The 15,402-nt window shown below is 33.8% G+C and overlaps 1 protein-coding gene across 1 annotated transcript; it reads right to left on the bottom strand.

Annotated features, from left to right (window-relative positions):
• Positions 1-12,407: 12,407 nt before the first annotated feature.
• Positions 12,408-15,018, bottom strand: LOC126715093 (MDIS1-interacting receptor like kinase 2-like). The gene is made up of 2 exons (XM_050415529.1): positions 13,180-15,018; positions 12,408-12,858 (listed from the first exon to the last, which is right to left on the bottom strand). Exons 1-2 carry the CDS (start codon positions 14,987-14,989, stop codon positions 12,503-12,505), a joined length of 2,166 nt encoding a protein of 721 aa, XP_050271486.1. The 5' UTR covers positions 14,990-15,018; the 3' UTR covers positions 12,408-12,502.
• Positions 15,019-15,402: the final 384 nt, after the last annotated feature.

Below are 15,402 nucleotides of genomic sequence, written 5' to 3' on the forward strand. Positions count from 1 at the left end.
TCTTTTTAGTCTCAAATCTCAATATCACTGATATTGACTTAGCCAAGAATTGTACACATGAAACTGAACTATTCTGATGTTAGTTTACCGATGCTATTAGGGCCGTAAATGAGTCGAGTTTTGTCGAGTAGTGAATGTTCAAGTTCGGCTCAACAACAAAAATAGAATATTCAAGTTTGGCTTGAACTTGATACAAGCCTACAAATAATGTTCAAGCTTGAGCTCGTTATAAAGTATAAAAGATTGAGCTTGGCTTGGCTTGATTCATTAGTCAAGCTAAGCTCAAGCTCAATATCAAGCCCAAACTCAAGCTCAATATCATGCTTTTGAGCTTGAGATCCAACATAAGTATATTATCAAGCCTATATCAAGTTTATTATCTAGCCTATTTGGTTTGGATGAGTGATCTCAACTTATAATTAATCAAAGTTTTAGAAAGATATGAGTTTACTTGTCAAGCTCATATCAATTTTATTACCAAACTCATAAATAAGCTTAGGCTCAACTTATTTTGTTACTTTTGTATCGAGTCTTGGTGTTCACGAGTCTGTTCATGAACAATATTTTTTACTCGGGCTCGGCTCGTTTATTAAACAAGCCTAAAACTAAAACTTAAGCTTGACTTGTTTATAAACAAACAAACATAAATGAGCTTTTTATCGAGTCAAGCCCGAGCTATTTATGAACGGTTTAGTTCATTTACAGCCCTAGATGCTATGGTGCCAGGGAGTTCAATATGAACTTTTTTTCTCCCTCATAAAAAAAGGCGAGGAGAGAGGGGGAGACTAGTTATGGAGTGACCATGGTAGCTACTCAATATAAACATTAATGTTCAATAATAGATGATATATCATTCTTCTAGCCTATAGAGTATAGAAATGCATGTTAGGCTCACACCACTTAAACTTTCAGAAGCCACAATTTCAAGCTCAAGTACATATGTTCCTGAAAAGTGTTTGTACCGCTTGCTAAGCCATGTGGCTTTAACAGAATTCTTGCAGGGCTGCAACCAAAGCCAGCTTTAATGTAACTTTAAAAGGTTTTAACCTCACTTCTTTGGTATCCAATAACCATTTCGAGGCATATATATTGAAGACTTTTGCTACTGGAAATTACCATGGGGTATGCTTGTCCAAGCAAATTGGATGCTACTGCGTATGTAATAAGGTGGTAAGTCATGACTGGAACAATATCAATTTCACATGGAGTCACCATTAAAAATCATTTTTTATTACGCACTAATCACAACACACCATGCTAGTAGTTGTGAAAATTTTTGTATCCCTAAAGGGTCTAAACTAATTTGTCATCCTGGTCCATGCATAATCCAATGCTCCATATGAATCTTAGACAGGCACAGGATCAAGTAAACCATTCTTTCAAGTACTCAACTATTTGCGAGTTTTAGGGAGGGCTTCAGAGCTTAATTATGGGTCAAAACACCTAGAATTATGTTGTTATCAGTTAAAATATATTGAATTCTTAAGCTCCTTTACTAAAAAAGCATGGAATCATGCATGCCTACAACTCTACAAGAACATCTAGACTCTCTTTTCTACCACAGTTCTGTAAATTGAAGAAAAGAATGTTTTGGTACAATTTTGATGTAATAGAAAGGCTATGTAATATATATACTTTATTGCTACATGTCATTGCACGAGATTGACTAGCTCAGCTTCTTGATCTGAAAGCCTTTCCTCTCCCATCCTTATTTTAATTGTAGTAATAAGCTCGACACAACATTCCTTTCCCACCCCATGAAAATGCTAGTGTTATGCACTTTTCCAATACTTGTCTCTTAGGTGGGAACTAGATTTCCTAGCTTTCTATTTTGATTGTTCGTAGTGTCAAAGCATCTTACTAAGAAAATTAAACTAGCTTTACCAAAAGAAATGAAATAAAAAATTAAGCTAGTAAGAGAAAAGGTCCAACTAATAAATATACCCATAATGGAGGGGCTTATAAGTCACATATTGGATAATACTAATAGTAACAAAGTGAGTGATTAGTTAGAATAATGTTGACATAACCCAACTCATTAGTTTAAGTTTTCAGATCGGATATTTTAATTAACACAAAGTTTGTAATGCTTTTAACGATTTTGAGAGGGAAAGATCATTTTGAAGAAAGTATAATTATGGCGTTATCTAGTTACAAATTGCAAACAATGGACAAAATTTTGTCTGATAACTCAACCCCCTTTAAACTATTTTTTTTTTCAAGCTCAGAATAAAAAATAACAGAGTTGCAGCTGATATTCTTAGTGTCATGATAATAAAAGGATAAGAAAGGAAAATGCAATTTCATAGACCATACTCAGTTACCAATATATATATATTTTTTTTGTTTATAAATTATTTTAGATTGGCTTAGAATTTTTGTAATTGATCAAAGTGCCAATGGTGTGGCTGCTGGCAACTTGGTCTGCTTGTTTCTTTCTATTATCGAATTTCTTATTCCGTTAAACAGCAACACCACCAACAACTAAGTCTTAATTGATTTGATCCCAACATGTTGTGAGTAAAGGACCTCGTGAAGTTTCATAAGATAATTTTTCATAACAGAGATACACATTGTCTGCTTGAGTGCACCTCCAATTAGATTCTAAGGTTGTGAGGTCTATTCTTTGGGGGACAATTTAGAAAAGCTTGTGCTTAACATCGAAGTTTGGTGCTTCATACACCAACAAAACGTCGTCTCCATATACAAGACTGGTCGGAGAGACATGTGCCCATGAAAGCACATATTCTATTACAAAAAAAAGTAGGCTTCAAAAGTTATCAAGAGATAATGGCCATGGGGCTTGAAAATACTCTAGCGATCGATCAAAGATAGCAAGTTGAAACCCTCTATATATGCTTAACTAAATAGTATGCACTTGCTTTATGACAAAGGAATAAATAACATAACATCAACTAAGGCTGTGTTTGTTTTGACTTCAAATCATTTTCGGAAATGCTTTTCTGTAAAATTGGGTGTTTGGCAGCACACGGAAAATACGGTCAACGGTAAATGATTTTTGCTTTGACCGGAAAATACCCTTGTTTTGGTGTAAAATGATTTCTATTGCTATTTTCACTTCAAACCATTTCCGTTCCGGACTCAGACGCGTAGAGAGAGAGAGAGAGAGAGAGAGAGAGAGAGAGAGAGAGAGAGAGAGAGAGAGAGAGAGAGAGAGAGAGAGAGAGAGAAGAGAAATCGCGAATCCAGAAACCGACTTCGACGAACCCAGAAAACCCAAGACCAAGCTCGTTCATCAAGCAATGCCCAAACCCATTCGTCAAACCCAGAAAACCCATTCGATCGCACCATCTCAGACCCTCATCGCGCCGATCGCACCACCAGCGAGATCGTCGCACCCCAGCACCGATCCACTCAAAACCGATCGTTCTTGTCGCACCCCAAAACCGATCGTTCTCGTGCTATTTTTGTTGGGTATTGAGAATTTGGGTTTTGTTTCTTTTGTTTCTTTTGGGTTTTGATGAATTTGGGTTTTGTCCTCGACCTAACTTCGTCGTCCTCGACCCAGATTCGTCGTCCCCGACCCAGCTTCGTCGTCCCCATTCATTGAACCCAGTTGCCTCTCTCTCTCTCTCTCTCTCTCTCTCTCTCTCTCAATTTGATCGGATTTGATGAATTTTTTTTGTTGGGATTTGTTTCTTTTGTGTTTATTTACTGAGAAATGATATTAATATTTGTTTGGAAGCTGAGAAAATGTGAGAAACATGATAAAAATGGGTTTTCTAGAGCATTTTCAAGAATACAACCAAACATCAGAAAATATTTTCCAAAATATTTTTTGGAATGCAACCAAACACTTGAAAATATTTTCCTTTTTCGAAAATAGCATTTCCGAAAAATATTTATTTTCCGGAAAATATTTTACAGGAACCAAACACAGCCTAAATGATACATTGAGTTTGATATCCTCTAGGAAATAAAAACATTCATCAAATTTGTTGTACGATTCCTTTGGATTTCACTATGGATTGCTAAATGATTTACTCTAGAATTATCGGTAATACTTGGATTTTTTTTTTTGGTCATTAACTTGGGGAGGTTTAATGTGTTAGGACTTAGGACCAAGGTTTTGAAACCCAAACCGTTCATTGAACCATAAAAGGGAGAGGTTCAAGGTTTTTAAGGTCGAACCGGGGTTGAACTGGGATCAAACCGTGATGATGTTATAATTAATTTAATAATTATTCAAATATAAATAAATATATTAAATTTGTAAATATTAGCAAAATTTACCTATATTTCACTAATTATGTAAACTTAAAATATCAGTCCCAATAATAATAACATTGATAATAAACATTTTTTAAGAATATATTAATATAATAAGTCATTGCTGTACATTTCTGAAAACTAAAAAATTGCTACTTAAAAAAAAAAAAAAAAAAACTTAATGGTTCATTTGATGTGATGCAATTAATGCATCACATAATGTGGGGCTCAAAACTGAGAAAGAAGTAAAGGCTGAGCCATTCAGCCCATCTTTTATTAAAAAAAAATATAAGTTTTCAACATTTCCAAAGCTAGTCATGTGTAAAAGGGCTTAGAAAATTTAAAATAAGATACAAAACAAAGAAAGAGAAACCAGATAGCAATGTTCATTATTCACCAAAAAAGAGAAGAAATCAGAGCAGTGGAGGAGGACAACAGATGAGAAGAAGAAAAAAAAAAAAAGGAAGAAGAAGATTGAATCGGCGATGTCAATATGGTGGCAACTTGCTGCACTGGGGTTTGTTCAAATCATGCATTTCTTCTATTTTTCATTTTAGTTTTTGTACCAATTGAATTTCTCTTTTCTGGCCGAAATGTCCGGTATACTCCGGTATCGTACGATATCGACTTCCTTGGCACTTGGTCCGTTGGTCATGGCTTCAGTCTTGCTTACAAGGTGTGAGAGCTCAGGTTCGGATCCTAGCAGCCGCATTTTTCTTTAATTTTCCCCTATTCCATGACTGGTTGAACCGACCTACGGTTCGTTCGGTTTTTCCGATTGAACCTCGGTTCATTCAGTTCTCTTAGAACTCATGTATACTCGGTTCTCTGTACTTAAAAAACCGGATTTTAGTTCGATTCCCGATTTTTCCAATCAGATAGTCTGGTTCGGTCCGGGTTTCAAAACCTTGCTTAGGACTTTATATCGTTTATTCCAAATAGTGCCGGCTCAATGGGTGAGCTAAATAGGCAACCGCCTAAGGCCCCTAAATTTTTACCAATAGAGATATTCCTGTACCAATAGAAGTATTAATTAAGTCTTAAATATTTACCAATAAATAAAAAAGTAGTTGTTTTTTATCAAAGAAAAACTAGTTAAAGAAAATATTTTCATTGGATGGGTCAATCATTTAATCTCTCACACATAAATGTTAAAAGAACTCATTAATCTTACACTAGTAAATAAATTTATACTCAAATTCTATTTAAAAATATCAAATATATAACTTTGTTAAAATTTTCAATCATAATTTTTTAGTATTTGGTTACTACATTCAATGAATAGTGTTTATTTTAGTTGTATAGTCATTGAATAATGCAATGGGTTCGTTTTAATTTGTAATTTTTTTCTAAAAAATTAGATTAAAAAAAAAACAAAAAAGTTAAATAAATATTCTATTAATATTCAAAATATAAGAATAGATCTCACTTGAAGTTATCGCCTTAGGCCCTACAATAACTTGAGCCGGCCCTGATTCCAAAGGCACCAATGACGTGCTATACATATTGATATTTGAGAGGATATAAAATTTGAGAGCATGCAGTTACATCCGGTATTGTAAATTTTAGTGAAATTTTAAAGTAAAAATTATTTTAAGAAAAAAAAAATGAACTACCTACTTTTCAAATACACTTTACAACTCATTCTTTATTTTTTTATACATCCAATTCAAATATTCATCCTAAATTCATTTTTTTTTAAATTTATTTTTTGAGAGAGAGAATAAAAGTTTACAAAAGCTATAGTACTCCCTAAATTTGTTGACCATTGTAATGCTTACAAAAATTTGTATAGTATTTGTGGGGTTAGGGAACTTATGATCCAGCCCACGCTTTATTAGGGCTCGGGGCCCGTGCCGAGGAGGGTATGTGCCGAGGACGAATGGGGAAAGGCTAAGGTGTCGAGGGGAACAGCCGAGGACGACCCTGTCCTCGGCACTCCAAGACTTCAAGGGGAAGAGCAACGTCTCGATGAAGGACGCCCCCAAAAAGCCCCCTGAAGGAGATGCGAGTAGAATGGGACCCATGCGGGGGTATGGTGCAAAACTGGTTCAGGGTAAATACGTCCCATCCGCGTTAAATGCACCTGCCAGCGTCCTGACCATGTTAATGAGAAAAGACGCCTGGACAGGGTAACTTCGATTATCGCAACTAACAGAAAGCAAGGAGGGACAGCTGATGGGACGGGTACAGAAGTAGGCACCTGCCTGACCAACAAGTGGAGGGCTAAAATCAATCAAGAAGGGCTATATAATGTGAAGGTTAATGCACCAAGAAAGGGGCTGGGCAAAATGGCAAAAAACCAGAGCCTCCCAGCCCGCCTCCAAGAGAAAGACTCCTAGAGCGAACATGATTTAATTATGTATGAACACCACGGAAAACCACTGTCTTGTGACCAAGGCCTAGCCTTTCAAACCCACGCTTTATAAATGATATTGTTTGAGCCTTTTTACGTGCGAACCCAACATTATTATGGGTCGTTACAAATTGTGTCCTTACAGTATTTAATAGTCGGTTTTGAAATTGGAGTCCCACATCGTGCATACGTACTTGGTTAATTTGAGCTTTATAAACAACTAGTCGCAGATTCACACAATGCGTGGAAATAAATAATTATTTTGTATTGTAATATAATGTATAATTTTTTCTCTAAAATTTGTTGAAGATAATTTGTTCTCACTAAAAAATAAACTGTTTCTATTTGGTCCAATTATGTCTACTTCGGTCCCATTTGATCCAATTAGGTCTACTTCAGTCCACTTGGTTAATTTCGGTCCCCTTAAGTCCATTTTAGACTAATTGGACCATAAATTGATTCTTTTTGTAGGTTGCATTTTCAAGTTTTGAGTTAAAAAATACAAAGAAAATAGACATTAGAAATTAGAAATAGAGCCCTAAAAATCTAGTAAAAATGATAAATATTCGAAAGTTTGATTTAGTCCATATTGGTTCTGTTTGGTCCATTCCGCCTTCTTCGATCCAATTTAGTCATATTCGGTCAATTCTATCCACTTTGGTCATATTTAATCTACTTTGATCCTATTTGATTCACTTTGGTTCTATTTGGTCCTATTAGGTCCATGCTATCCACTTTGGCCCACTTTAGTCCTATTCGGGACATTAGGTACGATTTGGTCCTAATCAGTCCATTTTGTCCACTTTGGTTCTATTCGGTTCATTTAGTCCACTTTGGTGCTATTCAATCTACATTGGTCCACTTTGGTCCTATTTAGTCCACATTGGTCTTATTCGGTTCCATTCAGTCCATTCTGTCCACTTTGGTCCTAATTTGTCCATTTGTTCATATTCAGTCCACTTTGGTCTTATTTGGTCCATTCAGTCCACCCTGTTCTATTCAGTTCATTTGGTCCACTTTGTTCCTCTTTTGCTCATTCAGTCCACTTCGGTCCATTTTGGTCCACTTCAATCTATTTTTGAGCACTTACATAATGGGAAAAAATATTTTTGGATTGAAAGCACCTATTCTAAATCCAAATTTATTAAAAATATGTTTAAATCTCAAACTCTTAATATCTAAAATCTTAAGCAGAACATTTATTATTGTTATACTTTTTTTGAGTCACATTAACATATTATTTTAGTCTACTTTAGTATGGCTAAATTTAAGTTAAAGTCTTTCTAAACATAATGCTATGAATATAAAGTGTAATCTTTAGGGCAGTTATTATTTGTTATAACGTCGTTACTTTTAAATGAATTGCATGAGGTTAATTATGTATTTAAGAAAATATATATATATATATATATGTATGTATGTATGTATGTATGTATGTAAAATTTTTATTTAAATAAATTATTCAATGTATTCATTTTCTAAAAAGAGACTATCATGATAATCAAACCTCATATCAAAATTATTTTGAATATGTACAATTTATTCTCTAAATTTTATTGTAGAGAGAAAGAGGCTACTTGTGATGAGGAACTAAAAAAATACAATACCAAAACGTATGAACCCAAAATAGAGTTTTTAAAATCACAATGATTCATCAATATAAAGTAGAGTTGCAATAAAGAATTTAAGAGAGAGAGAGAGAGAGAGAGAGAGAATAACCACTTTTTCAAGAGAGAATGTGAGTGAGAATAATAAGAAATTTATAGAAAATAATATGAGAAGGAAAAAAAGTAATAAACACCAAATTATCCAAGTCATGTTATGTTATCAAATAAAATAATATTATATTCTTATATACTATCTTTATAATGCAATATGATAATATCTGTGAAATCAAAGAGAATAAAATTAAAGATAAAAACTTAAAAACACAAAGTTTAATCACATCAACTCAAAGTAGAGTTCCAAATGATACAAAAATTCATCAACCTAAAGTAGAGATGCAAGAAAAATAAAATCCACCAAAAATGCGAAAAAAAAAAATCTTGAGAGAGAAAAATAACCTTTTATGAGTGGGAAAACTATATATAGAATGAGAAAGAGAATTGTAAATTTATAGTAAGAGGAGAGGAATAAGAAAAGAAAGAAAAAATAAATAAAGGAAGATAAATGGATAAAAGAAAATTGATATTAAGGTAGATAGTAGTAGGGAGATGAAAATATAAAAGAGAGGGAAAAGTTTGAGAAAGTAAAACAATAAGTTGAGAAATTAATAAGGAAAAAAAAAGAGTTAAAAAAAGAGAGAGAATGTTGAAAATGGGTGAATGATGTGGTTGTTGATGTGGCTTAACAAGAGCGTAACAACAATAAATGTTACGTTTCAACTTTTAGATAAAAATATATTTTTTTTTGAGAAGAAGTAAAGGGAATTTTATTCAGAACAAAAGTTAGAGGTCTTTTCGGAATACATCATCAAGATCACTAGGTAGCTCTTCTACCCATACATTTGTGTCTGCAGTTAAAATTGCTCTATGTGCTAGAGAGTGTGCTAATAAATTACCCTCTCTAAAAAACATGGTGAAAAGAACAAGTTTGCAACGTGGCACCTAATATACGAGCATCCTCAATCACATGCCCATACAACGTGAGACTTCTACCCGGGGCTTGTGCTTGCTCACTCCCAAGTGCAGGAGATCGTAACAATATAATTCTCGAAGTACCGAGGTCGAACCATAAGGAGCGGGTAAATTCAAAGACAATGTAATAAAAAAAACTTTTGGTGAAGATGAAGAATAATTTTTGTCTGGTAATTGTAAACAAGAATAACAATGATAACTTATTTAAATCAATAATGTAAATACTAGGGCAACGGGGTGTTTCCCTATATCGATATGAAATTCTTTGTGATCTAGGAAAATATCTATTTCATAATTGATTGTTCTTATACAATTAAAAACTTATGATTCGGTTGAACTGAGACAATTCAAGAATGCATGATAACCTCGATTAATAATGCGGTTGGAAAAGTTTTCAGAAAAACCCATTCACTTTAAAACCTGATTTCTATTTGAAACTATTAGAAATTTGTCTAAATAATAAGAAAAACATGATTGAACTTATTGAAAGTATGGAAGAGCTAATACATCAAAAGAAATCTAATTGAACAATCAAATATGTTATTGATAAAATCCTAGAAAGAATCACATTGGATATTCATACTGTATAAAAGAAACATAACCCCTAGCCCTAGCAAAGAGTTTAGGCTGCCATTAGAGAAAGGAAAATACAATTTTTTCTCTCCAAAATTCGTTCTCCATAGCCTCCCTTCAAAACCCTAATGTCTAAGTGTTCAAAGAAAATAAAACATTTACTATTTTAATTTCCGTCCAGGTTTATAGCGGTAACTTGTGAGTTAATTTCGGCCTTCAAAAATTGAGAATTTCGAAATACTCAAAACTGGAAAGTTGTAGATATTTAAGTCACGGTTCCAAACCATCTAGCCTTGTGTCAATTGGATTTTTTAAGAGAGAGATAGGCCCAAAATACTGATCAATGCTCAAATCAGATTTTTCCTTTTCAGATTCTGCCTCTTTGGTTTCTTTCCTTATTTGAAGCTTCCAATCATGGTAGACGATCCAAGCACTCCAGTTTCACCTCTTTAGACATTTAAGCATGGTCCTTTAGCTCCACTTTAATCCTAGTTTGGCCTCCATTCTCTCACAAATTCCTGTAAACTCATATTTCTCACATAATTTCCTGAAAGTAAAAAATTACACACAATGAATAGCATTTTATTCAAGAAATTATGTAAAGATAAATAATAGGGACTAATGCAAATCATGGCTTAATTATACAAATTAAGCATGATAATAAGGAGATAACACCCATATAAATATATAACAAGTATACATTTTAAGGCGTTATCAGCCTGTAAAGCTTGAACAACTCTTTTGTAATCACCCTCCACCATCACCCTTAGGAAACTCATCTTTGTAGCTAGCTGTATTGCCTATTTGGTTGCCAGAGCCTCTGCCATCTCCATGGACTGAGGCAACGCCACCTTTTGGCTGAGAGCAGCCAAAACATTCCCTCTACAGTCCCTAACTACCATGCCCAACCCAGCGAACCCCAGGTGATTGAATAGAGTAGTGTCGAAGTTGGCATTATACAGGTTTTCTGTCGGTGGAGACCAATGTACATGGGCAGGTCTGGGAGTCACCAATGGCTTCGGTTTATAGGCGTCAAAATAGAGATATATATATATATATATATATATAGATTACAAGAAATTTTAATTGTGACTAGACTAACCCTTAAAGAATATAGTGTAAATATAGTTAGCTATTTTCTTTAGGTCGTTACAAATGGTACCATAGGTCCACAGCAACTAACAAGGCCAAATCCAGCCACATTCTGGGGTGGGTCTTTTTTTTTACAAACTGCTTACAAGAATGTAAAAAAAAAAAAAATTATTTTAATGAGGAAAGTGAGACAAAAAGGTAGAGAGGAAAGAGAGATGGATGAGAAGAGAGAGAAATTGATTTTTTTTTTTTTATATTATTTGTTAGTATAGTTTATATTATTTTAATAAATTGTATGTAAAAATAGAAATTGGAATGTTGGGTAAATTATAAAATGAGATGATAAAATAGATAAAATAAGTTTTGAACATATAAAATAAACACCTTTTTGCATCCTCAGATGTTAGTGTTTTGATGAGGATGTTAAATGGAGAGATTGTGATGTTAAGTGGGCCCTTTAGTGATTTTTTTTTTTTTTGGTTGTTTTGTTTTGTTTTTGTTTTTGTTTGTTTTTTTTTGCCTTTCTTTCTTTCCTTCTTTCTTTCAATATACTTGACTAAAATACAAGGCTCGTCAATTTGGCTAAAAAGTTGTTCCGAAGATTATATTTTTCCAAAGAGTTGGGTGTTAATGCTCTAACATTTTTCGTTTTTCTTGTCATTTTGACATATTGCTGTCCTAAGCCAATTATTATAATTACTAATATAACTATTATTGATAATTAGATAATTACAACAAAAATGAGGATTTAAATTTTGAATGTTTCTGTTAGAAACGTCAAAAGGGGCTAGTTAAAGTATAAAACTCTTAACATCCCAACCCAATTAAATGGTGGATAATTTTGGCCAAATATTTAATTATCTATGAACTACATGTTGGATTGTAATAAATTTATACATATTTGTGGTTCTTTAATGGGGCACCTATAAGATGCGTTAATTATCACATTTTGTATTTCACCAATAATGATATAATATGGTATGTACTAGATTGTTTTTCATGTTAAACTTTAGTATATATATATATATATATATATTTTTTTTTTTTTTGAGAAAAGTTAAACTTTAGTATATAATTTCATAAGAAAAGTAAAAAGAATATATTACAAGTTATAATTAGTTGAATATAAAATAGAACACAAAATTTTGTATTAGCAGCATTTATATTGGCTCCAGAAGGACCAGAACCATCAGTCCTTAACAAGTCTTTGGACTTTGGGTGTATCATGTTTGTTTTATTTCTCTATTCTTCTTTTAAGCGTGTCTTTGACGATTGAAGCACAAAGAATAACTGGTACGAGTATTTCTTCAAGTCAAGCACCATGCATATGGATGAACCATTGCGGCCTCCACGGTTGCTTATGAGCATTCTAGATGTGTCAATGACAAAGTGGTATTGACTTGAATTTGGAAAATACAGATCGGTAAAGACTTGTACAGGTTACAAACCATAAAGAAAAATCGATACAACACAGAAGATTTTTAAGGTATTGTTATTGTAATACGCAACACACACACACATATATATAAAATTTATTTATTTATTTTTTTTTTCCATGGATGTTCATCAAACAATATGGTTCTCAAGTCTCAAACTGAACAAAAGCACTTCCTAATTAAGTTTCATTCTCCCCACCAGTATAAATTTCTTGGTTCCTCAGCAACCATAGTGAAACTGCATGTAGGGGGTTCATTTTTGGTTTCTTATGAGAAAGAAATTCTTGAGACACCCATCTCATTGTTGGTCGAGACTTTGGTTTGGAACGTAAGCATGCAAATGCAATTGTAGCAACAAGGAAAACATCTTGTGCAACTAGACGGTTTGGAGGTGGGAGACGTTGGTCTAAAATTCCATTTAGCATCACATTTTGAGGTGACGATGATGATAATGAAGTCAAGAGTTCACCTGGATGTCTTCCCATTAATATTTCTAGTGCCACCACACCAAAACTATAAACATCACATTTTTCAGTTACCACCATAGTATATGCCAATTCTGCATAGAAAGGAAGAAAATAAACAGTAAAAATGTATTACAAAATGTAATGCCTTTTGTTTTCCCCAAATTTATATTTTTAACTATTTCCATTGTACACTTTTTTTTTGGAAGAGATTAATCAACATATAAAAATAATGAAAGTGATTATTTGTTACCATGCATATATGGTTCGGCTCGTATAACAAATTAACAATAACGTAAGTTAAGTAGCTTGATTATAAAGAAAACTCACGGCTAACTTTTTTTTAAAATAATAGGTAATTAAGGTATATTTCGAAAAGAGTAATTCTCCTGGAGCAATATAACCATAAGTCCCAACAAGTAAAGTTTGATTAGAGGAATTAGGATCAAGAAGTCTAGCCGTGCCAAAATCAGCGACAAAAGCCTCTAACTCAGAGTTCAATAGAATATTGTTGCTACTTATATCTCGATGAACAATTACTTGGACACATTCATGATGCATGTAAGATAAGGCATGTGCTATACTTTTGATGACATTCATCCTTTTCATCCAATCCAATTCCACAGCATCAAAATCATTGCTTAGGACAAAAAACAAGCTTCCCATTTCCATGTACTCATAGACCAAAAACATGCATCTTTTATGCAAACAGTAGCCATATAGTTTAACAATATTTCTATGCCGAATTTCTGTTAACATTTTGACCTCATTTTTGAAACTCTTGTCAAAAGTTGGGTCCTCAGCTTCTAAGCGATGAAGTTTCTTTAAGGCAACCACTTTACCATTTGGCAATTGTGCTCTGTAAACACTACCATAACCGCCTGTTCCAATACAATATCTAATATCGAAGTTCTTTGTTGCTTCAATGATGTTTTCATATCTAATTTTTCCGTCATAATTCCATATCGAGAACAAGTCCCCATTCTTTGTTTCCCCTGATTGCTCAGATTTTGGTTTCCTAGTCCCACATCGAAAGAGGAAAAAACACCCAAGAATTAAAAAGCCAGGCAAAGAGGCAAGTGGAACTGAAAACTTTATTTGTTGGAAAATTGATCTATTATTGTTTGGTGAAGATGGAAGGGAAGGAGGGAAACCTTTGATATCACCGTATAAATCTTTGTTGCTGATGAATATGTAAGTTGTATGACCTAAGTAGCCGTTTGGGATTTGACCATGCAAAGAATTGTATGAAAAGTTTATTTCTTTTATGGAATTTGAAAAATCAGGAATGTTTCCAATAAGATAATTGTAGCTGAGATCTAAGATCTCTATACAATGTGAATCTCCTAGTTCAATTGGAATCTCTCCAGTGATATTGTTATTATTGAGGAACAAGTAACTCAAATTCTTCAAGTTGCCAATTTCTGGGGGAATGGAACCATTGATTTGGTTTGAAGAAAGAGATAAGAAGGCCAAATTGGTTAGATGACCTAGAGACGAAGGGATTGGACCAATGAGCTTATTTTGTTGTAGGTCCAAATTTAATAGATTCTTTAACAATCCAATTTCAGAAGGAATAGAACTGTTGATTTCATTAAAAGACAACTCCAGATTGGAAAGATTGGTTAAAAGGCCAAGAGTTGGAGGGATTGGTCCACTAAATCTGTTATTACTCAGACTTAAAACAAGAAGATTCTTTAAATTTCCCAATTCTTTAGAGATGGAACCACTTATTAGATTAGAAGAAATGTTTAAGGTCACTAATTGAGTGAGCTTTGCAAGTGAAAGAGGCAAGTCACCAATAAGATTATTATGGGATAGATCAAGGTAGGTGAGTTTCGAAAGGGTGCCTATCTCTAATGGAATCCTCCCCGAGAGCTGAGTGTATGAAAGATTAAGACTGAATAAATTTGGAAAGGAAGAGAAGTTGAATTTACTTATCTTATATCCCAGTCGAAACCATGCCAAGTCAATCTTGGCGACGCTTCCGCCGTCATTGCATATGATTCCATCCCACCGGCAAAGACTTGAGGTATCGTTGGAATATTCACTCCACCATCCACTCTCCAGTATAGCCTTTGCTTCTAGTTCTAGCGCTGATGATTTAGATGCGGCTACAAAGGACATAGTTGTGGCATGCATGAAGATACAAAGAACCCATAATGCTACTATCCGAATGGAAATGGGGACAGAGGGAGCCATGTTAAAAAAAAAAAACTGTGTCTGATTATATTGATGAGTTCAATGAACAAATGGTTGATTGTTATATATATATATATATATATATATTCAGGACTCAAAAGAGTCAACACCCCTTAATAATTGAAACGCGGAATTGATCAGACCCAAGACTTTGAAAGTCACATGAATGTATCGCAAGATTCTCCCGCAATCATCGTTGAAATTTCTCTTCGAAAGTTCCTCCTAATGCAATTTGAAGTCAATATTTCCGCAATTCATTGTCGTTGGTTGTATTTTTTTATTTTTTTGAGAAGACCGCTGCTGTTAGTTGACGGTCCAGATTTATCGGGATGACTTATTGAGAAAGGTGCAGTTTGGTGGATTGAGGTAAGGCACGTGATGCAATCTCAATTATTGATTAAAAAAACTTTTAA

The sequence above is a fragment of the Quercus robur genome, chromosome 2 (assembly GCF_932294415.1).
Source record: "Quercus robur chromosome 2, dhQueRobu3.1, whole genome shotgun sequence".
NCBI lineage: Eukaryota > Viridiplantae > Streptophyta > Magnoliopsida > Fagales > Fagaceae > Quercus > Quercus robur.